Below are 22,477 nucleotides of genomic sequence, written 5' to 3'. Positions count from 1 at the left end.
ACTACATTACAGTCCGAAGTATGATAGTAAGCTAGTGTCTGTAGCGGCTTAATACAGTGTGGTGTTCAATCTGGACGAGGTCCCGGAGTTTTTCTGATATTGCAGTTTCCCCGTAAACAAAATTTTTGGTGTCTAGTGTTTTTCCTTTTTCGCATTATATTGTTTATCTCTATAATTGGATTTACACAAATTTGTACATGTTTAATCTAAGGAGATACGCCCACTTAATTATAATCGATTACCAGACTAGTTTCTTGTACAATTCGTATCTTGAAAGATAGATGACAAGTTTAATCACTTGGCAGAATTCCGAATGAATTATTTTGATACGACTAGATTGATCATGGATGTTTATTTTTGAGATCGTCCAAGTACTCTGCTTAACAATCATGACCTTGTGTTTATATACATACTGATTGAGTAAAGGTTGATATATTAACTCTCTAGATATTTTCAAGGAACATTAAGTTGGTCTACTTGAAATTTTGTTAAGTTTTTCTATACAGGTAGTTGGTTTCCCTTGCGTTCACAACATGTTTTATGATGAATTAACATTAGTTGATTTATAGGTTAACGAGATTAAACATTCATTAATCAACGAATTAACACTAATTAATCGGGGATAAATTAAACATTAAGAAAAATAATTGGTTATGGTGTTTTTTATTTTAATTCAAAAGTAATATCTAAGGCTCTAAATATGTCAGTTCTAAAGGATACTGGAAATTACTAAGGAGCACCTCTTATTCTGGCAGAAATAAGAATGAGTCTTTTAAGCCGATCCTCCAATCTTTTGGCTATAGACTTAAAACTAGAAAGGTAAGACCTTGAATATTGCTGGTTAAAAAACTATATCAGGCATGTTCTTAACTCCCTCCCTTGTTATCATATGAGTTGCTGGTTGAACAACTATTATCAAGCATGTTCTTAACTCCCTCCCTTCTTATCAGATGAGTTGTTTCAAAATCCCTAAAACTTTGATTCGTCAAATGGATTTTTTACAAAGAAATTTCTGGTAAGGTCACTATCAAGGAAAATTTCTCAAGTTTATTGGTTGGCATCATTTGAATTTACCTAAAGACTTAGGGGGACAAGGATTCAGGAATTTAGAAACTTAATCTTGTTTGGAAAGTTTGTAACTATCCTGATGATCTTTGGATAAACTCAAGGATAATAGTTATTGCATTTAGAGGAGTATTTTTATTGGTGTGGAAACTGTGAAGCAATACTTTTTTGGTGTTGTTAATGTGGCTCAAAGATAAAAATTTGGTTAGATTGATGCCTTATGAACTTAGACAGTCCACCTGAACCAACTGTTGGTTCATCTAACTTTTCTCAATTTACTTATATGTGTGAATTGTTTATTTCATGAACTATGAAATGGATTGTGGACCTAGTTAATAGTTTATTTTCCCCTGATACCGCTGCTAAGTTTCTGGATATGAGAGTCCATTTTTTTGGTAATATATTGACACCCTCATATGGAAACCTGATTAAAAAAAAAGAGAATTTACAGTGAAAAATGTTTACGATACTATTTGCAATTTTGAGAACCGAGTCTCTAACTCTCCTTTTATTTTACCTAAGGAAGTTTGGAAAACCAAAGCTCCCCATAGGGTTCAAATTTCAATTTGGAGAGGTCTTAAAGACATAATCCCCACTAGATCTAAATTTCGAGATTCAAGCAAAACATTGACACTCTTTGTCATTTTTGTAACTCTAGTGAAGTAACGATGGATCACCTTATGTTTGGTCTGTTAGGATAGGTCTTAACATAAATATCATGGAAATTATTTATAAGTTTCCTAACTTTATGGTTTGGATGATTAGTTGGTTTTCTGTTAATAGTAATAATATTTCTTCTTCTCAACTTCAAAATGAGAATTTTATTTACAGGTTCACGATTATTGTTTGGATGATCTGGGAGAACATGTATTCTCAAATCTTTCAAAACCTTAAGCCTAATACGCAGTTTAGCATTGATATAATATCTTGAATTAGTAGCATTTAAACCGTTAGATGCACGAGATATGACATAAGCAAACTGCAACCTTAACCCCAGTTATCTTCCTCGCGTTTTTGAATTTTCTCTAACCTAGTAAAGACGATGTATCTTACTGTGATATTTACACATGAATATTAGATACAAAAGCTCTTTTCCAATTTCCCTAATTGGATCTTATTTGCGTTTATCACATACAGGTTAAGCGGGTGCTTCTTGATCGATGATGTTCTCGAGCCAAGAGTTGTAATAGTTTTTATTATTGTGAGATCAAAATTTTGTAAATAATATTCTAAATTGTTAGATCAGAACCCATATGCATCAGCGCAAGTTATCTACAAGGTACACATATATCAAATAAGATCGAGAAGATTGCCAACATCATGAAAGATCTAATTTCTTTTTTTGATTGAAGTAGTTTCGGACGTTTCGGACTTTAGACGAGGAGAAACTGTTTCAGATGGCCCTATTAAAGCTTGGCTTGATTCTGATATTTACATTCTTCAATTCTTGATTCAATTGTACATTGCATGTGAGAATTTATATCAAGCTTACAACTTGTTTCTGAACATTGCTGAAAAAGACGGTGTTTTCGGAATATTAGTATATGAGTAAACTAATATGAATCTTCAAAACGAATAAGCACTTTAAGTTTATTTTAAAAATATGGAAGAGAGAACGTAACACGTTGCTCAATAAAAGAAAAGAGATAACGGTGGTTAACTCGCAGTTTACTTATGTCATATCATGTATATCTAGTGATTTAAATGCTATTAGTTCAAGATATGCTCTCGCACTGTGTGAGCAATTTTTTTCCGTCTTTATGTTACTCAGCATAATCCTACACTTAGAAGTAACAATAACATCATGAAGGAATGGTTACTTCCGAATAAAGATTTTCATAAAAATAAATGTAGATGCTTCTTATGTAGAAATTACATCTATAGGTAGTATTGGACTAATTTCAAGAAATTTTGCAGAGATGTGCACAAAAGCTACACAGGAGCCAAATGAGTCTACTATGATGGAGGACTGAACCCAGAGATTGGACCTGAGTAGCTGGAGTGCAGGGCTACGGAGGAAGCAGTTATTTGGGCAGCTAGCTTGGGATTGGAGAAGGTTGTGTTTGAATCAGACTAAAACACAAGTTCAATTGATTAACGACGAAAAACCTAGTATGACTGGTCGTTATACTGTTCTATTTTAAGAACTAAGGATAATATGGCGAGAAATAAATTCTGGTTTTGCAAACAGGTGAATCGGTTGGCGAATGTGTAGCTCATTCTCTAGCAAAAAGAAAGCTAGAAAGAACCAAAATATCTTTTAATTTTATGATTTATTTCCACCACACATTACAAGTTGGTCAGGAAATTATTATTATCCCGTAAGTAATTGGATTATTTAATAAATCATAAAATTTGTTTATGATTAAGAAAGAAAGATAATTAAGAAGTCATGTAATATGCTGGTTTAATATATTGGTTTTTTACATAAAAAAAGTAATCGGATTATTTAATAAAAAATTTATTAATATAAAACACAATTAAATAATGATCCGTTTTTATTTTCAGTGATACTACTCAAATAATTGAGATAAACTAGCCAGGATAAATTGAGATAGACCCCAAGACTAGCTATCATAGTAAAAGGAGAAAACAACAACTGTACTGTGAAGTTTGAACTCGTGAAATGCGTGGCAAATATGGACCGCACAAAATTTTAGATGTAGGTAGAAAAGTACAGTTTGATTCTCATGTACAACTTTGAATCCCGTGAGTATTACAATGTAAAGAAAATAGACTGTCCAGCGTACACATTATGATGCATTTAGGTCCCAAAACATTTAAGTGCAACATGCACAAAAGAGCACTCTCTTTCATTTAGACACCCACCATGCCAGTAGATATCTCTCTCCATTCGGAATACGAGTTTACAAACATGTGATTATCAATTATTTGGGCTCACTATTTGGAAAAGAATCTCTATAAATTGCAGTAAATTTTTTGACCAACAAGCATCAAAACAAGTCCATAGCGCAGTCCCAAGTCTAATCTAAACATAACTTGCAGCCTATAGAGAAAATAATGAAGAACCAAGCTGTTTTTTTCTTTTGTTTGGTATTTTTAGCTCATACTGGAGAATCAATGAGGTATAGACTTATCAATGAGTTGGAAGTTGCAGCTTCAGCTAATGATGTATGGGCTCTTTTTGCCTCAAACGACGCCCCAAAACTCTTGGTGCAACTACTTCCAGGAGTGTTTGAAAGAATAGAGATTCTTGAAGGCGACGGTGGTGAAGGCAGCATTCTTCGCATTGTATACCCTGCTGGTATGTATAAACATCCTTGACCTATATAAACCGCACTCCTCTTTTGACGAGCTACCGCCTTCTCGATCTGCATGTATATTACATTTTCTTTTATGATTGATATATCAGTGTCGGTGCCGCTAGGGCTGCACAACGGGTAAGGTGGGTAGGATATGACCTATTTCGCCACCCTACCCGCTAAATGGCGGGTAAGAAATTTTTTACCCGCCACCCTACCCGCCATTAAACGGGTAAGATCCTACCCGCCCTATTATTTGGCGGGTCGGGTAGGATAGGGTAGCGGGTATAATCGTTTTTTCCCCCTTCTATGTTCTGGTTCCTACTTTCTACTATGTTCTGGACTTTGTGGTTCATAGTTACTACCTTGACTGTGTATACAAAAAGTGTTTCCCAAAAAGCAAAATAGAAAAAGAATAATCTTGCAACAGCCTATTAAATATGTACCCAATGGTACTGCCAATCTAACTAGGGAAAAATGAACAGACAAAAACATCCTGCCAGGCACAAATCCATTTGTAGTCTCAAGAAACAAGAGATCCATTCTTTTCAAAATCGACGATGAATCCCAGCATAATTTCATGTTCTTCACGTAACCTTGTTCTTCATATAGCAGTATCATCACCAAAAGCTCTTCATATGACCTTCTTCTTCAATCATCATCTACGAGGATGGAATACATACTAAGATCACCAAATAAATCTGCATAACAACAGTTGAAACATGAGTGGTTAAGGCTAAGTATTCATAGTTAAGAGAGATTCTAATTTTTTGCATTGTATACACTGCAGCTTATCCAAAGGCCATCAACAACAAGAGGCCGAAGCAAGGGAAGCATGAAACACAATGTGGAAGTGATTAATTGTACAAATTGCAAAAAAAAATTGAGACAGTAATTTTGACAAGGTAGATAGACCTGAAAACTTCTCAAGGAGGTACATGAACTGCAGACTAATGTTTACCAATGTTCTATTTGAAATTATACTATGTGCCTGGTGCCTGCTGTACACTAAACTAGCATAGGGGGAAAAGTTTAACTAAATGTATGGGGTAAAGCCCCTGTGACAATTCATTAAAATCCAGAAAAAAAACTATTCATTAGATGTATAAAATGAAACCCTTCTGGTGTAAGTTCGCACCCGCGTGCTTCAAGAAGGGTCAAGGACTGTGCTCACCCTAGAAAGCCAATACCTGTTATATTGCTACAGTGATCAATATTAGGCGAACTCAGTTCATAACAACATTCCAAGTAAACCCATTTGAGTTTTCAATCTGATTTACAATGTGAAACAGATGGTTTGAATGGATGAATTGAGCAGTTGAGAAAAAATGTACGAGTCTACTTGATGCATATGTATCTTTGATAAACCCTGAAACTACCATTTGATAATGAATATGATTGAATGCACTCAAATTCATACATTTATTCATGCAATATACTAAAAACAAGTTTCATACCTGACTCTAAGACGTCATCCTCCTTCTCTTCAGCTCCTAGTGTAGATGGATCCATATCAATCGGCGTCCTCAACCAGTTCTGTAGGAGAATCAATGCTTCCACAGTTCGGGGTCTTAAAGAACTACGGAAATGACCAAGTATTCGCTTTCCAGTACTGAAAGCAGATTCACTTGCAACTGAAGATACGGGAATAGCAAGTATGTCTCTTGCTATAAGTGACAGAATATCAAACCTTGCACCATTGCTTTTCCACCAAGTCAATATATCAAACTTTGAACCTTCTTTCATGTCTTTTGTTGGTGAGTAAATCTGCTCCGATAAGTATCTTTCCACCTCTGATTTGTCAAAATCCTCCATTGTAGACAACTGGGTTTTACGTTCTTCTCTATGGGACTTATATCTTCTCTTTCTATGTAACGTAGAACTAGAACTAGAGCTCTCTTGACTAGGACTACCACCAGTTTCACCTACAGATTCTGACGAGGCTAACACACTTCCTACACCTGCATATTCTGCCTTATAAGTTGTATATAATTCATTAAAATCCTCTTTCACTTTATCTAACCAATTTTTTACCAATCTTTGTTTCATCCAAGGAATATCATGCATAATCAAGTCTTCTAGTATTACTTGCAATCCACGTTCTTTTTCTCTTGGATCAAGAAGCACATAAATAAACAATAAAGGATTCATGCTTTTATACTCACCCCAATACGTGTTGTATTTAAGTAACATCTTCTTTCCCATATGGCTTAAGTGAGGATCATAATGAGCTTTTTTCCATTCATTTAACTCTCCACGTACATCACAAATTTCCGCCAAAAATGTACGCGAAGTGACATACGTAGAACCAGAAAACTCAACAGTGGCTTCAAAAAATACATGTAGCAATTTTAATTACAAGGATATGAGCATACGTCAAATGTGAGTTTCCAAATGATTACACTTCATACTCTGAAGCATATGTTCCAGAACATACTAGCATAGATAAATGCAATGTTGGACATTCCAAACATGAACAAACAACAAAATTAGTACATTGCACTTCAAATTGAACGCAATTAATAATTCATGAACTTCCAAAAATCATACATGAAAAAAGAAGCAAATTAATTAATTCACATTTTAAGCATCCACAATGTAAACTAATACCTAAAGAGGTCATCGATGGTGTAAAGAGCAACACTACAGTAACTCATATATTGAGATAGGGTTATTCCTAGTGATAAATTCAACCTTAGTGACAAAACTAACTACATTGCAGTAAAGGTAATGAAAGAAATAAACAACAAAAGTCCATTTCTTTTTTACAATGGACCATAGGAATGGACCCAGTGTGATACTAGTTTGAAGATCTTGTATTACTGACAAGTGACAAACGAGGTAAGATTCACGAGTAATCAACAAAAGTTAAGACTAACCACCTTGACTATCGCAGTCTACAATCCATCTACTGGTTTCAGACTTTGTTTTGTATCATGCAATCAGTTCTAAGTTTCAGACCTTTTTTTGTTTCATGCAATCAGTTCTAAAATGGTTGATAAAGAAAGATAAAATACCTGTAAAAACTGAACTAGGACTCGAGCATTAGCCCAATCATACTTTTCAGGAGCATGCACACGAGGCTTTTTCTTCTTGGCTTTTCTCCGACCAGCTACGGGTTCTTCAGGAGCATCAGAATCAGATGAAGTAGATTCATATTCACCGGGAACATTTAACTGTCAATTGCATCAATATTAACACACATTTCTGGTTCATCGGGAATATCAAAGATAAACCTCTCACGAAATGCTTTATCTGACCGTGCTAGCCTTATAAAGGCTTTTTCATATTTTCCCGCGGAATCCAACATCAAAAAAATGAAGTTCCATCTTGTTTTTACATCTAATATTAATCCCTTTTTATACTCAATTCTTTCGTCAAATACATCTTCTAAGAACTTCTTCATCCTAGCAGGAGAGGCTGTGACGTATTTAACCACTGACCTGATTCTTGCCACTGAAGTATTATACTTCTTCAACCCATCCTTAACAACTAAAGCTAATATGTGGGCAGCACATATGACATGCAAATTTTTACCTCCAACAATTGATGATCCCCAACTGACAACTCTCTCCTTGACATATTCTATTGTTTTTTTATTTGCAGATGCATTATCGAGAGTGATGGTGAACACTCTCTCAAGCCCCCACTCGATCAAACACTTATCCAATGTTCTTCCAATATGTTCACCTCCATGACTAGTGATTAAACAAAAACATATGATTCTTTTGTGTAATTTCCAGTGGTCATCGATAAAGTGGGCAGTAACTACCATGTAGTTGTAGTTCTGAATGGACGTCCAAGTATCTGTTGTGAGACAAACTCTAACCTTGTTCACCTTGAAATAGTTCACCAACTTGTCCTTTTCAGTCACAAACAACCTGCATATATCACGATAGACGGTCATCCGAGATGGAAGTTTGAACCTCGGCTCAAGATACCTACAAAATGCTATGAACCCTTCACCCTCAACCATTCGGAAAGATTGTTCATCTGTGATTATGAAATTTATCAAGGCTCTCCTACATGCTTCTTAACAAAACGTAGCCCCAACCATACGTTGTTGATCTCCCAGATTGCTAGGTTGTGCAGATTCTACTGTATCCAAATACTTCTGACACTTAGTCAAATGCCAGTTCAAATTAGATGTTCCATAATCCTTACCACCAGCCTTATATTTACCACCTTCACAGTAGTTACACTTCCCCCATGTGATACCAGCTTCATCAACACTCCTTTCTAAATGATCCCATACCCAAGATGTTCTCTTCCGCTTCATACTTTCTCTGACCTCAGGTTGAGAAGATGGTGGAGGTGGAGGTGGCGGAGATGCAACCGCACTAGCCCTTCGTTGCACAGATTGAGATGCAGCTTGAGACGGAATAGGAGGTCTCATTGACATCACTTCTGTAATCTCAACCATGTTTCCTCACACTAAGCCTGCACAAACTAAACCATGTTTAGTGACTTTTCCTGATGATCTCAACTAAGTCGGATTTGTTGGACTGTTTTGTCCTCACAACTAAGAGTCATAGTCTAAGACATGAAAATTTAGGCAATGGTATGAATGCGTATAGAGTGCAAAAATAATTTGTTGTCCATGTTGCATCATTTTCACCCCATGTTTCTCACAATTAAATCTAAACGAATCAATTTCGTATGAATACGTATAGAGTGAAAAAATATAGACTGGCTCTCCAATTTAAGCAATGAGTAATGAGTTGTATATAAGCAAGGGAACAAGATCTCAACTAAGGCATAGCAAAACCGTTTATGTTCAACTATACATCAATTTTGTTGATTCCTAAAATTCCATCCAAAAATAGTAACACTATTAGAAAAACCAAATGTAAATTAACTATTCAGTAATAAGACACATTTTACTTGAAACTGATCAACCACTAATGCCAATTAGTAATCGATGAAAAAACGTTCCACTTAAAAAGCTAAAATAGAGAACAAAGAGAGATGGCATGGATCATGGACTGTGTGCTCACATACTTGTATTAGCTAGTGATGAATTGGACCCCAAGACTACATAAATCAATGGAAGAAGAATTAAGAAAACAACCACACTCATCAATACACCAACTCTCCACTGATAATCCTTGTTTAGATTACCCATAGTCAAAACAATTACAAACTACAGACGACTGAAAATCAGATATATGTTAACGATAAATCTTTCCTCATACTCCTTATATAAGTTAAGCTCAAAAGTTATTCAGAGAGGAACAATCCAAGCAAATACAAACACACTGACTGATTCCAAATACAAATATGTAAATTTTCTTTCAATCTAAGTAGCTTAACTTCCTAACAACAAAATGAGCAACCCCACATAAAAATTACTTCAACTACACAAAACCCTCCTAGTATTTGGGTAAAAAAATGGAAAAGGAAATCTGGGTTTAGTGAATTTTCACCTGAAAATTAGTTTAGATTTCAAATCAGGAATTAATTGAGGAGGAGGAGGAGGAAGAACCACTTATTAAACCCTTCATTAGCTTTGCACACTCAAATTCCTCGTATTCTGCAACAAATTCATATCAAACAATGAACATCAATAATCTCAATTAAGATTAGCTATGATTGGAACTATGTCTAATCAATCATATATTGGAACTGTCCTAATCAATTAAGATTACCTAATATCGTATCCGGCAACATGCATGAAATCGTAAAACCCTATGATTTTTCAATCAATTTAACAAAAAAAAAAAAAAAAAATTTTGAAACAAAATCAACTTTGAAGTTAGATCTTACCTTGAATCAACCGATTAAAGGGTTCTAAACGAGATCCGTTAACAACTTTGAATTTGATATGTAACTTGAGAGGTGTGAGAGGTACTGGTAAATCAGATAAAAAAAGGTTTTATGCTTCTGCGTTATGGCTTCACAAGAATCATCCTAAAACCTTAGCTATTAATCTCAAAGCCATGGCTGATTTCGGGTACTTCAAAAATTTATCTGAGATTCTATTGAAAAAGAACAGGGTGGAAGAAATGGTTGAAGGAGAAAACGAGAAATGAATTTTCTGTTTAGATTTAGATCGTCTTGACAAAAGAAATGGAGTTAACATTTTACCCCTTGTTTGTTTTAAAATAACGGTACAACGGACACGAGACAGAATAAAGGATAGGGATTATTTGGTCTTTTAAATATATCAGGCGGGTAAGCGGGTAGGGTAGGATAATTTCGGGTTTTATCCGTCACCCTACCCATTTGACGACGGATAAGATAAAGTTTAACCGTCACCCTACCCGTCAATTATCGGGTAGGATAGGATACGGGTAAAAATTGTGACGCGTAGGATAGGGTGGCGGGTAAGGGTAGGATATGTGCACCCCTAGTAAAACCCTATGATTTTTCAATCAATTTAACACACAAAAAAAAAAGTTGAAACAAAATCAACTTTGAAGTTAGATCTTATCTTGAATCAACCGATTAAAGGGTTCTAAACGAGATCCGTTAACAGCTTTGAATTTGATATGTAACTTGAGAGGTGTGAGAGGTACTGGTAAATCAGATAAAAAGGGTTTTATGCTTCTGCATTATGGCTTCACAAGAATCATCCTAAAACCCTAGCTATTAATCTCAAAGCCATGGCTGATTTCGGGTACTTCAAAAATTTATCTGAGATTCTATTGAAAAAGAACACGGGGGAAGAAATGGTTGAAGGAGAAAACGAGAAATGAATTTTCTGTTTAGATTTAGATCGACTTGACAAAAGAAATGGAGTTAACATTTTACCCCTTGTTTGTTTTAAAATAACGGTACAATGGACACGAGACAGAATAAAAGATAGAGAGTATTTGGTCTTTTAAATATATCAGGCGGGTAAGCGGGTAGGGTAGGATAATTTCAGGTTTTATCCGTCGCCATACCCATTTGACGACGGATAAGATAAAGTTTAACCGTCATCCTACCCGTCAATTATCGGGTAGGATAGGATACGAGTAAAAATTGTGACGGGTAGGATAGGGTGGCGGGTAAGGGTAGGATATGTGCACCCCTAGGTGCCGCTAACAAACTTGGAAAAGTTCGTGACAATTGATAATCGCAGACGTCTCAAGGAGGTAGTACAGACTGAAGGAGGATATCTAGATATGGGTGTGACATATTTCATGGAGAGTTTCCAGATCATAAAGAAAGGTGCTAATTCATGTATCATAAAATCCATGATAAACTATGAAGTCCCTGATGATCTTGCTGCCAATGTTTCTCATCTCATCAGTATCGAGGGTCTCACAAACATGGCTAAAGTTGCTGCCAAGTACGTCATTGATAACAAGAACAAAGCTGCATCAGTTGCTGATATGTAATTCGCAATGTTTCCTACAGAATAAAGCTGCAAGTCCCGAAAGTTCTTGATTGCAGTCATTGGCTTAAATGTTATCCTTTGTTGTGATTGGTTGATTATGAAAAGATCTGGCAATGTAATAGTAATTCCATGTTTTACTTATGCATTAGTAAGTTGTAAGACGAGAACAAGAATCCTAGCAGCTGTTCCAGATAACAAAAGCATTTTGTGACTAGTCGTCAATCAGGCCAAAATTCCCCTTTATTACATCTAGGTTTAACAAATTCTAACCTTTTGATCTGATCCACAGTTAGAGAATTAGCTAAGAGCGAAATAGTGGCCTTGCTTGGTGAATTTTTGCGCATTTTTTGAACAAGCTCTACGGCTTTCTCAACATTTTCTCCTTCGATAAAACCTTTAATCATGGTTGCATATGTGATAGCATCCTGTATGCAACCATTGTTTTCCATTTCAAACAGCAATTTTTCAGCCTCGAATAACATACCTTCCTTGCACATGCCGTTGATCATTATGTTGTATGTTATGACATTAGGAGCTAATCCCTTGCCTTGCATAGACTGAAATAGTTCCATTGCTTCATTAATACGTCGGTTCATCCAAAATCCATCCAACATGGCACCATATGTAACTATATTTGGAGTGACGCCAAGAGACTGCATCTCCTCAAACAAGCTCTGCGCAATACTAACTCTTCCAGCTCGGCATAGTCCATCCAGTAGCGTATTGTAAGTAACCTGTGTTCTTTTCAACCCCTTTTGTTTCATTTTCTCGAAGAGTTGCAAAGCATCATCCAGCCTAAAGTTCTTGCAATACCCATTAATCAATACGTCGAAACTGTATTCATCATGTTCCAGGCCTCTTCCCGCCATCGAATCAAACAATCTCTGTGCTTCCTCTAGCTTACCTGTCAGACACATGCCATCTATCATCGAGTTATATGTCACTACATTAGGTTGTTTCCCCAAGTTGATCATCTCCTCAAACAACCCACCAGCTTCCTCCATCCTCCCTTGCTTGCACAGTGTATCCATTAATATATTGTAAGTAACTACAGTGCGAGAGATCCCTCTGTCCGCCATTTCATCGAAAAATCTCTTTGCTTCCTTCCAACAACCACGTTGGCTAAAAGCATGGATCATTGAATTATAAGTAACCGCATTCGGAGAAATTCCTCGACTAGACATGTCATCAAAGAGTCGTATAGCCTCACTTAAGCGGTCAGAACTGCAAAGTCCATTAATCACAGAACTATAAACCACAACATCTGGGATAATTTTCCGATCAGTTGTCATTTGCAAGAAGAGATTCAATGCCTTGTCCACCGACCCTGTTTTGCATAAAGTATCTATGATCACACCATAGGAAACACCATTCGGCCTGCAATTCCATTTCTCCATCTTCCTTTGCAGCTCAAGCGCACGGCCTACTTCACCCACTCTACATAGCCCAGTGATAACAGTTCCACATGTGACTGCATTAGGCTGAATCCCATTATCAATCATTTTATCGAACAGTTGAATGGCAGGACGGAATCTCCCTTGCAGAAACAGTCCTCTGATCAGAGAAGTGAAAGTTATAACATTAGGATGAAAACCCTTCTTCAAAATCTCAGAAACCAAACAGAACCCATAATCCACCTGTCTTAAGTGACAACAACAATTTATCAAAATGGTAAACGTATAAATATCAGGTTGAATTCCGGCCAACTTCATCCTCTGATACAACGGGAACACTTGAGGATAACATCTTATTCTGGAGACTGAAGTTAAAAGATGATTGAATGTTTCAATACACGGAACAGGGTTCATGTAAACTAATATATTAAAGTAACTTAACGCATCATCAAGTTTTTTAATTTCACCAGACTTGCACTGATCGCACACTTGGATTTCGAATGGGGTTTTACCAGTTAAAACATAGTTTCTGCCAGTTGCGGTTACAGTAGAATGAGGCAGCGCTGCCAAGAATCGAGAGACTACCCTTTTGATTAAGATAGTCATTGCGAAGAAGGAAGAGGGAAATATCCGCCCTTTTTGGTTTTATTTAGCCTTAAAATGTAGTATGCAAAAGCGAGGGGCCTTGTCCAAGAGCCGAGCCAAGCCAAGCCAAGCTCCAAGTCTACTATGATAAAACATGCGGCCACTCGGCCTTACAACTTTCCCTCCATAAGCTTAAAGAACCCAAGAATTAACCATAATTACAAGCAACTTTTACGTTCATGCGAAGATTTAAAATCTCTCCTTCAAATCCATGCACAACTGCTAGTTTCAGGAATCAAATTTGATGATTCCATTAATACCCATTTAGTAAAATCTTACTCATTATTTCATAAACCGGACATTGCTCGGTTAGTCTTTGATTTTTCTGAAAACCCAAGTGTTGTATTATGGAATTCGATGATCAGAGGTTACACAAGAACCAATCAGAACAGAGAAGCTCTGTTTATGTATCAAAAAATGAGAGAAAAATGTGTAAAACCAGACAAGTATACCTTCACTTTTGTATTGAAAGCTTGTACTGGTACTTTAAATTTAGAAATGGGTTTGCGAATACATGAAGAACTGGCCAAGGAGGGACTGGAATCTGATGTTTTTGTTGGGACTGGTCTTGTTGATTTTTATTGTAAAGTGGGGAAGGTAGATGTTGCCAAGGAAGTGTTTGAGAAAATTCCTGACTTGGATGTTGTTGCATGGAATGCAATGATTGCGGGGTTTTCACAAAGTTTGGAACCTTTTGAAGCTTTGAGGATTTTTTATAAGATGCAATTAGCTGGAATTGAACCTAATTTAGTGAGTTTGTTAAACTTGTTTCCTGCTGTTTCTAAGTTATCTTCTGTTCATTCTTGTAGAGCTATCCATGGTTTTGTTATCAGGAAAAGGTTTCCGCATTTTGTTTTGAATGGTTTGATTGATATGTACTCGAAATGTGGAGATGTAGATTCGGCTCGGTTGGTATTTAATCGGATGTTTGGTCGAGATGATGTTTCATGGGGAACGATGATGGCTGGTTTTGTTCGTAATAGTTGTTTCGCTGAAGCACTAGAATTATTTGATTGCATAAAGAGAGAAAAATTGAAGTTGAATCAGGTATCAGCAGTGAGTGCACTTTTGGCTGCCGCTGAGATAAGAGATTTAGAGAAAGGGAGAGAGATTCATGATTACTCTGTTCGAGCTGGAATTGATTCAGATATTCTGGTTGCTACTCCTCTTATGACAATGTATGCGAAGTGTGGGGAGTTGGAGAAGGCAAAGCAAATATTTGAGGACATCCCTCGGAAGGATATTGTCATCTGGTCTGCAGTAATAGCTGCTTTTGTACAAAATGGATATCCAAAAGAAGCCTTGTCTTTGTTTCGGGAAATGCTAAGAGGAAATCTTAAACCAAATAAAGTTACTGTGATGGGTGTTCTTCCAGCTTGTGGAGAAACATCAGATATTAACTTGGGTAGGAGCGTACACTGTTACGTGTTGAAATCTGAAATTGGCTTGGATGTGTCAACTGGAACGGCTCTAGTAGCTATGTATGCCAAGTGTAGACTCTTCTCTTTTGCACACACACTATTCAGTCGATTGCCACAGGAAGATGTTATAACTTGGAATGCTTTGATAAATGGGTATGCCCAGTTTGGCGACTGTAATCGTGCTATGGAGATGTTCCATCAATTACGAGCTGCAGGTTTATTTCTTTCTTCTATCTCTCTAATCCCTATATTTCTTAGCATCCTTCAATTTGGGATCCTTGTTTTCATTAACTTTGGCTCATAATATTTTTCTTACTTCCAGGTCATTATCCAGACTCGGGAACCATGGTAGGTGTTCTTCCAGCATGTGCAACTATGAATGCGCTAGAGCAAGGCACCTGTATTCATGGGCAAATCATTAAATTTGGGTTTGAAGCTGATATCCATGTAAAGAATGCCCTCATAGACATGTATGCAAAGTGTGGCAGTGTAACCACTGCGGAATATTTATTCAATGAGCCTGAATTCACCAAGGATGAGATATCTTGGAATATAATAATTTCATGCTATATGCAAAATGGGAGGGCTAAGGAAGCTATATCTGCTTTCTGCCAGATGAGATCTGAGGGTGTTTGGCCTAATTTAGTCACTATTATAACTATTCTTCCAGCAGCAGCGTTTTTAGCAGCTCTCAAACAAGGTATGGCAATTCATGCTTACGTAGTTCATACTGGGTTTGGATCTAATGTACTCGTAGGAAATAGTCTCATTGACATGTACGCTAAATGTGGGCGGTTGGATTACTCGGAGGACTACTTTGATCAGATGAAAAATAAAAACTCTGTGTCATGGAATGTAATGCTATCAGGGTATGCTATACATGGACTTGGCAAGGCCGCGGTGGCACATTTTCACCGAATGCAAGAGACTTGCGTTGAAGTTGATTCTGTTTCCTTTGTTAGTCTCCTATCAGCTTGCAGACATGGTGGTTTGATAGAAGAAGGGAGAAAGGTTTTCCATTCTATGAGCCTCGAACACCAAATAGAGCCAAAACTAGAGCACTATGCCTGTATGGTGGATCTTCTAGGTCGTGCGGGTGAACTGGATGAAGCTTTGAACTTCATTCAGAAAATGCCAATGGCAGGCGATGCTGTTGTTTGGGGTGCCTTATTAGGTGCAAGTAGAATGCACTCTAATGTTCAGATAGGAGAAATAGCATTGGTTCACCTAGTTAATCTTGAACCTCAAAACGCCACTCATCATGTTGTGCTCTCAAACATTTACGCTCAATCCGGTAGATGGGGTGATGTGAGGAAGATGAGAAAAAGTGTTAGCAGCATGGGGCTGAAGAAAACTCCAGGATGCAGTTGGGTTGAGATTAAAAACGTAGTTCACGCTTTCAAGGCGGGTGATCAAACACACCCACAGTTTGATAAAATGCGCCGACTGTGGAATGATTTACATGAGAAAATGGAGAGGATTGGTTATGTCGCGGATACAAGCTGTGTTCTGCATAATGTGGAAGAAGAGGAGAAAGAATCGTTCTTATTCAGTCATAGTGAGAGACTTGCTATTACATTTGCTCTTCTTAATACAGAACCAGGGATGCCTATCAACATAGTTAAGAATTTACGTGTTTGCTTGGACTGTCATATTGCTATAAAGCTAATTTCGCAGATAACAGGCCGCAAAATCATTGTCAGGGATGCAAGCCGTTTCCACCACTTCGAGAAAGGTACATGTTCATGCAACGATTACTGGTGATCCCAATCACTGAAGCCTTTGTTAGTCACTCACTGTTACACTGTACATAGGTTAGAACGACAATATTCATTTAAAACTTGACGTATAGTTCAGTGTACCTACTACTTCTCTGGTACAGGGGAGAAACCTAGAGAGTGGGACTCAACTGGGGATGTTAATTAATAAATAATGATGGATGTTTTCCACGCTTGGTCTTGTTGTTGTTGGACTTGGATCTACAACCAACACACTACTACTAATCACTCACGTGGCTTTTGTGTTTTGGACTATCTGTTGTGTGGAATCATTTGCCTTCCACGATATAAGTGTTGGTGACAAACTAGTGGTAGTTCATAATTCTTATCTTCCTTGATCTCTTGCTTAAGTTTAATCAAGTAAAACACCTTTCTTCCATCAACACCACGTCGACGCAAACTATACATCTCATCATCAGTGGCTTATGATGGAAGATTTCTGTCTTTCAAATTCATTGCCACATTATCGATTAGAATAGATCATGGAAAAATAAGTTTGGAAGATAAAATGGGTTCAAAAACTTACCCTTGACGTTATTCTAAATTGCGTTCAATTTTGGGCAAAATCGATGGCCAGAAAGCGACAGTCAAAAACATAATCGGCCCCAAAATTGAGCACAGCTTGGAATAATTAGAGTGACATTTTAGTTTGGATTCTAAGTTAGACTTTGGATTAAAGAGATGTTGTTATGCAAATAAGGTTTAGTTTTCCACAAAAACACTTTGCAACAACTTTTCTAAGAAAAAAATACTACACGGTAAAATTTGTTTATTCCCAAGTGATTTTCTTCATAAGCATCCTCATCACTTGGAATAGATCATAAAAGAAAAAGTCTAAGCATGAAAACTAAATTGGGTTCAAAAACGTAATTTGGAATTGCAACTCTTTTTTTACTTTTGATAAAAATTAAATTTTATTGCAATATGGTAAACTCGGCTTGAGTGAGGTATATTCAAATTAATTGGGTTATACCTAATGAGACAAAAGTCAGGTCATTTTGAAGTAAAACAGGCCACCCTTAACCTTGTATTTTCTAAATGGTTAATATATTCCTGTTTAATTAACACTAAAAATTCTAATTAGGTTAATTAATTGAGTTTAGATGAATTAATTAAGTAGATTAAAACTTATGAATTTAAGTTATCAAATTTTCTTTTTGATTGAACTCATGTATGAAGATTTTTGATGAAAAAATTTGTTTTGTGAAATTTTTTTTGCAACAGAAATGAAAACATACTACCCAAAAACTTATAAAAAGGGGATTGCAAAGCTGATGTGAAATCATACTCAAAATTAAAGAAGAAATCAACATTTTCAGTTCTGAAACTATGAAAAGTCGGCAGGGTCGAGAATGAAGAACATGCCGACTATATCTGGCCGGCAAGGTCTACGGATGAATAACATGCCGACTATATCCGTCTGGCAAGGTCGATGAATGAACAAGATGCTGACTTTATTATTTTTGACACACAAGAGACTGTTGTAAATGTTTCACTAGTCGGCATCTTATTGATTTTTTACCTTGTCGGCTACCTTATAGTCGGCAAGGTCGAAAAAAAATACCTTGCCGACTATAGGATTTTTGACATACAGAGAAAGGTGTTACAAATGCATAATTAGTCGGCAAGGTTCAAATTTTCAAGTTCTTAGTCGGCAAGGTATAAGGATGAATACCGTGCCGACTGTAAAGACCATCAAGCTCGTCAACCCTGTTAGACCGGTCAAATGATGATTTAGCAATAATCTAGCGATAGTCAAGTATCGATTTATCCGATAATAACTCGATTAGTTTAAACACGAACTTTAATTATTGGGAATTAATTTAACAACGAACCAGATACGAAATTAGTATCACTAAATAGGTCTCGAAAAGTTATGCATAATGGACTATCGCACGCATCATTCGGACACTGAGTGAAGAAGATTTATCAATTTGTTTATGGAGGGTAAAATAGTAATTTGAATATTACCCTGGTGGCTGCACGTGTCGAAACAAGTAGGGATTGTTAGGGTTCCTGTTTGAAGTGTTGATCGGTGAAGAATTGAAGAAATTGGAGTTTATAGATTCGTTTGAAAATTTTTGTGATATTGAGGATGAAATTAAGTAACTGGTGATGGGTTTTGATTATTGAGAACAAGGAAGAAGAATTGATAGTCGAATTTCAAGTTTCAGGAAAAAATTAAAGAACTAGGGTTTTGTAGGAAATTTAGAAGAATGATTGGAAGATGAATTGGGAGTTTAAGGAAGGGATTAGAAATGGGTTTGACGTGGATTAGAGTAGTGATTGAAGCTGAGTTGTGCTAGCAGTGAAGTTTAGTTCCATTTAAAAGTTGGGGTTTCACGGGAAAGCTCAGTGAAGAATTAAAAAAAATGTAATTGACGTTCTATGAGAAGGATTTGAGGTGGGTTTTCAGTGATTGAATGGTTATAGTAGAATTTACAAGTGATTGATGGTGGTGGTTGATTATTCTAGGGTTTCAGTGGAAGTGGTTAGTGTTATAGCAATTCTGAGGATGATGTTTTTGGGTAAGCTTCTAAATAATATTAATTTTAGTATTTTGATCTGAACTGATTTAGTTATTGAATTTATGAGTTGTTATTGAATAAGAATTGAGATTAGATGAGCTTAATTGAGCTAATGGAGGTTCTGGTTGTGTGTGATTAGAGTAGATGAATGTTGTTGCATCTGTGAAGATTGCGGTTATGAAGTAATTGTAATTGAGTTGGTGTTCTGTGTAGAATTGAATGTAGTTATAATCTTCTTGCGGTGTTAATGGTTGGTGGTCTTAGTTGGAGTTGTAATTGCTGAACTGAAGGGGATAATTTTTGGTGGTTGTTTGATTCAGAAAATGTGTTGGTGGAATGTTGGTTTGGTGGGTGAAAGACCTTGGTTTTGTTAAGGGCAATTGTAGGTGCAGATTGTAAACCTTGTGTTGTTATTGTTATCTGGATTAGTTTGTAGCTAGCTGAGTGTAGAAGGAGTGTGGCTTGGTATATTGAATTATAGAATTTTGTTTAAGTGAATAATTTGTTTAATGTTAAAGGTTTATAGCATCAGGTTGGTAGTGAATTTGTAGTTTCAATAGGGTGTATTCCTGTAGACATCTTAGTCAGTTTAGCTGACTCAATTTGTATAGCTGACTTAGTCAATCTGACTGAGTCGACCAGTTAATCTACTGAATCGGTTTGACCCAGTACTGACTCAGTGAACCTTGACTGAGTTAGTTCCTTTGACCATTTGACAAGGACCTTGACTTGACTATGGACGTTGACTGTTAGTTAATTATTAACCAACACTTTGACCGTTAGTGACTGTTAGTTGACTCAGATGGACTGGACCTTAGTTTAATGGGCTTGTTTAGAGAACTTGGGTTAGTATCTTGTATTCTTATTTAGATGTTTTGGGCCTCTTATAGTCTGAATTATCCTTTGGCTTCTTCTATAAAGTTGTAAATATTCTTAAGACTTAGCTAATGGAGTATAAAACCAATCTAATTGATTTAGTAAACCTTAGATATGCTTAAAATAGATAATGAAAAAGATGTAAAGTCATGTTTGGGCTTAGAACCATTAGATAGACTTGTATGATTCTTGTATGAGCCATTTTGGCTAAACTCTTAGAGTTCTTGTGTGATTAACAGTTAGTTTATATTAACAACGATCGATTCAAAGGATGAACATGTGGATTGTGGATCTCGAGGCATGCATGGCTTGTCATCAAAAGAGGTGGGAATTTACATTTATCTCTTTTGTGATTATTGTTGTTTTCTTTTACCAAAGTTTATGTTTAACAAATTCATGCATTGTTCTTTTCAAATTCTGAAACTACTGTTGATTCTTTTAATCTTTCTATTGCTTGGAAAGGAATTGTAATGCTTTGTTTGTCTTTATGAATTGTTTGGGAAATGAACATTATCATATGAGGTATATAGGATAGGCTCCTTTACTTTGGTGTGTAAGGAATTGGTCGGTACCAACATTGATGTGTAAGGAATTGGTCGACATCAATGCATAATATTGGATCTGTAAGGAATTGGTCGACATCCAATACAATTTCATTGTCAATGTATACAATTGGATGTGTAAGGAATTTGTCGACATCCAATAATTCATTGTTTTGAAGAAGAAGTTAGTTCCATATACCATGTTTGTTTATTTTTGTGTTTTGGTTGTCTTTTAGTGTTTTGGGGAAACATGAATTGTTCTCCAAATCATTCCAATGATTGATTAAAAGTTAGGTGTTATTCCTAATGGGCACCCCTTTTAGGGATGATGTGCTCACCCATTCCCTCGTTCAGTTTCAGAGACAGATCAAAGTTGCGCAGCGAAAGCTTCAAGGCTTGAGTTCGTTAATTGGTTAACTTCGTCTATGTTTATTATGTTGTATATTCGATTTGTAAAACATATGACTATTGTATATGTATCATTTGAGAAAAGTTCTTTTATACATATATTTCAGAGCGGGGCTAGTTTTTTGGGTTAAGTTTTGATGCAGTTTTCTTAATTGAATGCTTAAGTAAATGATTTAGATTTTTAGTGCCTCTTTATTTAGTTAATCTCTTGGATTTGTCAGCTGCTAGCTTTGGGGGCGCTACACCGACACTGTAAATATTACTTTCAGAAACAAAACTCTTTTAAAAGTCGGCATGCTATTCATCTTATAACCTTGCCGACTAAAAATAAATATGAAAAGTTGGCATGCTCGACAAACAAAGACCATGCCGACTGTGTAACTACAATTCAACAATTTCAAACTTTCTGATCTAATTTTTCATTGAAATAACAAAACAAAGTACTGGAATGAGTTTGAAAGGATTAATCGACAATAAAAAAGATCATAATCGACGATATTTTTTCATTTGAAAACGATGAAATATAGAGTAGGAGAAAGGAATTGATCATTACATTGATGATAAAGGAGAAGGAAAGAAATTAATAAGGTTTTGATCTAAAACCCAAAAGAGGTGGTTAGGTTATTATTAGGAGAAGGGTAATTAGGTAACTTTACACATATTAGACACCCCTTAACCTTCTATTATGGTTGGGAACAAAATGGGTATACCTCAATTAATCTGGGTATACCCCAATTTGGCCAGGATGATAAAGTTGCTAGAAGACCACAAATAGCTGGATCAAAATTTCCAGAGGATTCAAGGGGCATTGTTGTTTGCCTGACATTTTTGGCAATAGCGTCTGCGACCTGATTGTCATCTCGACTAACATATTTAAACTCACAAAAAGAAAAACTAGAAATTAAGGGCCTGTTTGGTACAGTTTTGAAAAACAGTTTTCAAAAATAGTTTTCCACTGTTTTAAAAACATACCTTTTTTTTCCTTGTTTTCATTTTCTAAAAATTGTTTGGTAAACTGTTTTTGAAAACAAGGAAAACCAACTAAATCGGATCAAATGTAAAGATTCGTCTAAGAGATAGTGATATTAGCCATGACTCACTTGCAGTCATTCCCCATCTCTTACTTTGTTCTCAAAAGAAGAAAAGAATAAAGAAAAGAAAAAAAGAGAAAACACAGAAAACAATAATTTGTTGTTTTCATTTTTTTGTTTTTAAAAACAGAAAACAGATAGA

General features: G+C 36.1%; 3 protein-coding genes across 3 annotated transcripts; 2 read left to right on the top strand and 1 right to left on the bottom strand.

The window, feature by feature from the left end:
- Positions 1-3,897: 3,897 nt before the first annotated feature.
- Positions 3,898-5,678, top strand: LOC113341160 (S-norcoclaurine synthase 2-like). The gene is made up of 2 exons (XM_026586145.1): positions 3,898-4,330; positions 5,119-5,678. Exons 1-2 carry the CDS (start codon positions 4,087-4,089, stop codon positions 5,187-5,189), a joined length of 315 nt encoding a protein of 104 aa, XP_026441930.1. The 5' UTR covers positions 3,898-4,086; the 3' UTR covers positions 5,190-5,678.
- Positions 5,679-11,773: 6,095 nt separating this feature from the next.
- Positions 11,774-13,652, bottom strand: LOC113341173 (pentatricopeptide repeat-containing protein At1g12300, mitochondrial-like). Its single transcript, XM_026586156.1, has one exon. The coding sequence runs from the start codon at positions 13,650-13,652 to the stop codon at positions 11,871-11,873; it is 1,782 nt and encodes a 593-aa protein (XP_026441941.1). The 3' UTR covers positions 11,774-11,870.
- Positions 13,653-13,775: 123 nt separating this feature from the next.
- On the top strand, positions 13,776-17,168 carry LOC113341172 (pentatricopeptide repeat-containing protein At2g39620). Its single transcript, XM_026586155.1, has 2 exons — positions 13,776-15,327; positions 15,435-17,168. The coding sequence occupies exons 1-2, from the start codon at positions 13,776-13,778 to the stop codon at positions 16,874-16,876; spliced, it is 2,994 nt and encodes a 997-aa protein (XP_026441940.1). The 3' UTR covers positions 16,877-17,168.
- The last annotated feature ends 5,309 nt before the right edge of the window (positions 17,169-22,477 follow it).

This window comes from Papaver somniferum, unplaced genomic scaffold, assembly GCF_003573695.1.
Source record: "Papaver somniferum cultivar HN1 unplaced genomic scaffold, ASM357369v1 unplaced-scaffold_25, whole genome shotgun sequence".
Classification (NCBI taxonomy): domain Eukaryota; kingdom Viridiplantae; phylum Streptophyta; class Magnoliopsida; order Ranunculales; family Papaveraceae; genus Papaver; species Papaver somniferum.
This window is presented reverse-complemented; position numbering and strand designations above follow the sequence as displayed.

Excerpts from the sequence above, each read along its gene's own strand:
- LOC113341172 (XM_026586155.1), top strand. The coding sequence starts at position 13,776 with ATGATAAAACATGCGGCCACTCGGCCTTACAACTTTCCCTCCATAAGC. Across the intron at positions 15,328-15,434 it reads CCATCAATTACGAGCTGCAG|GTCATTATCCAGACTCGGGA; the intron begins GTTTATTTCTTT and ends TCTTACTTCCAG.
- LOC113341173 (XM_026586156.1), bottom strand. The coding sequence starts at position 13,652 with ATGACTATCTTAATCAAAAGGGTAGTCTCTCGATTCTTGGCAGCGCTG.
- LOC113341160 (XM_026586145.1), top strand. The coding sequence starts at position 4,087 with ATGAAGAACCAAGCTGTTTTTTTCTTTTGTTTGGTATTTTTAGCTCAT. Across the intron at positions 4,331-5,118 it reads TCGCATTGTATACCCTGCTG|CTTATCCAAAGGCCATCAAC; the intron begins GTATGTATAAAC and ends TATACACTGCAG.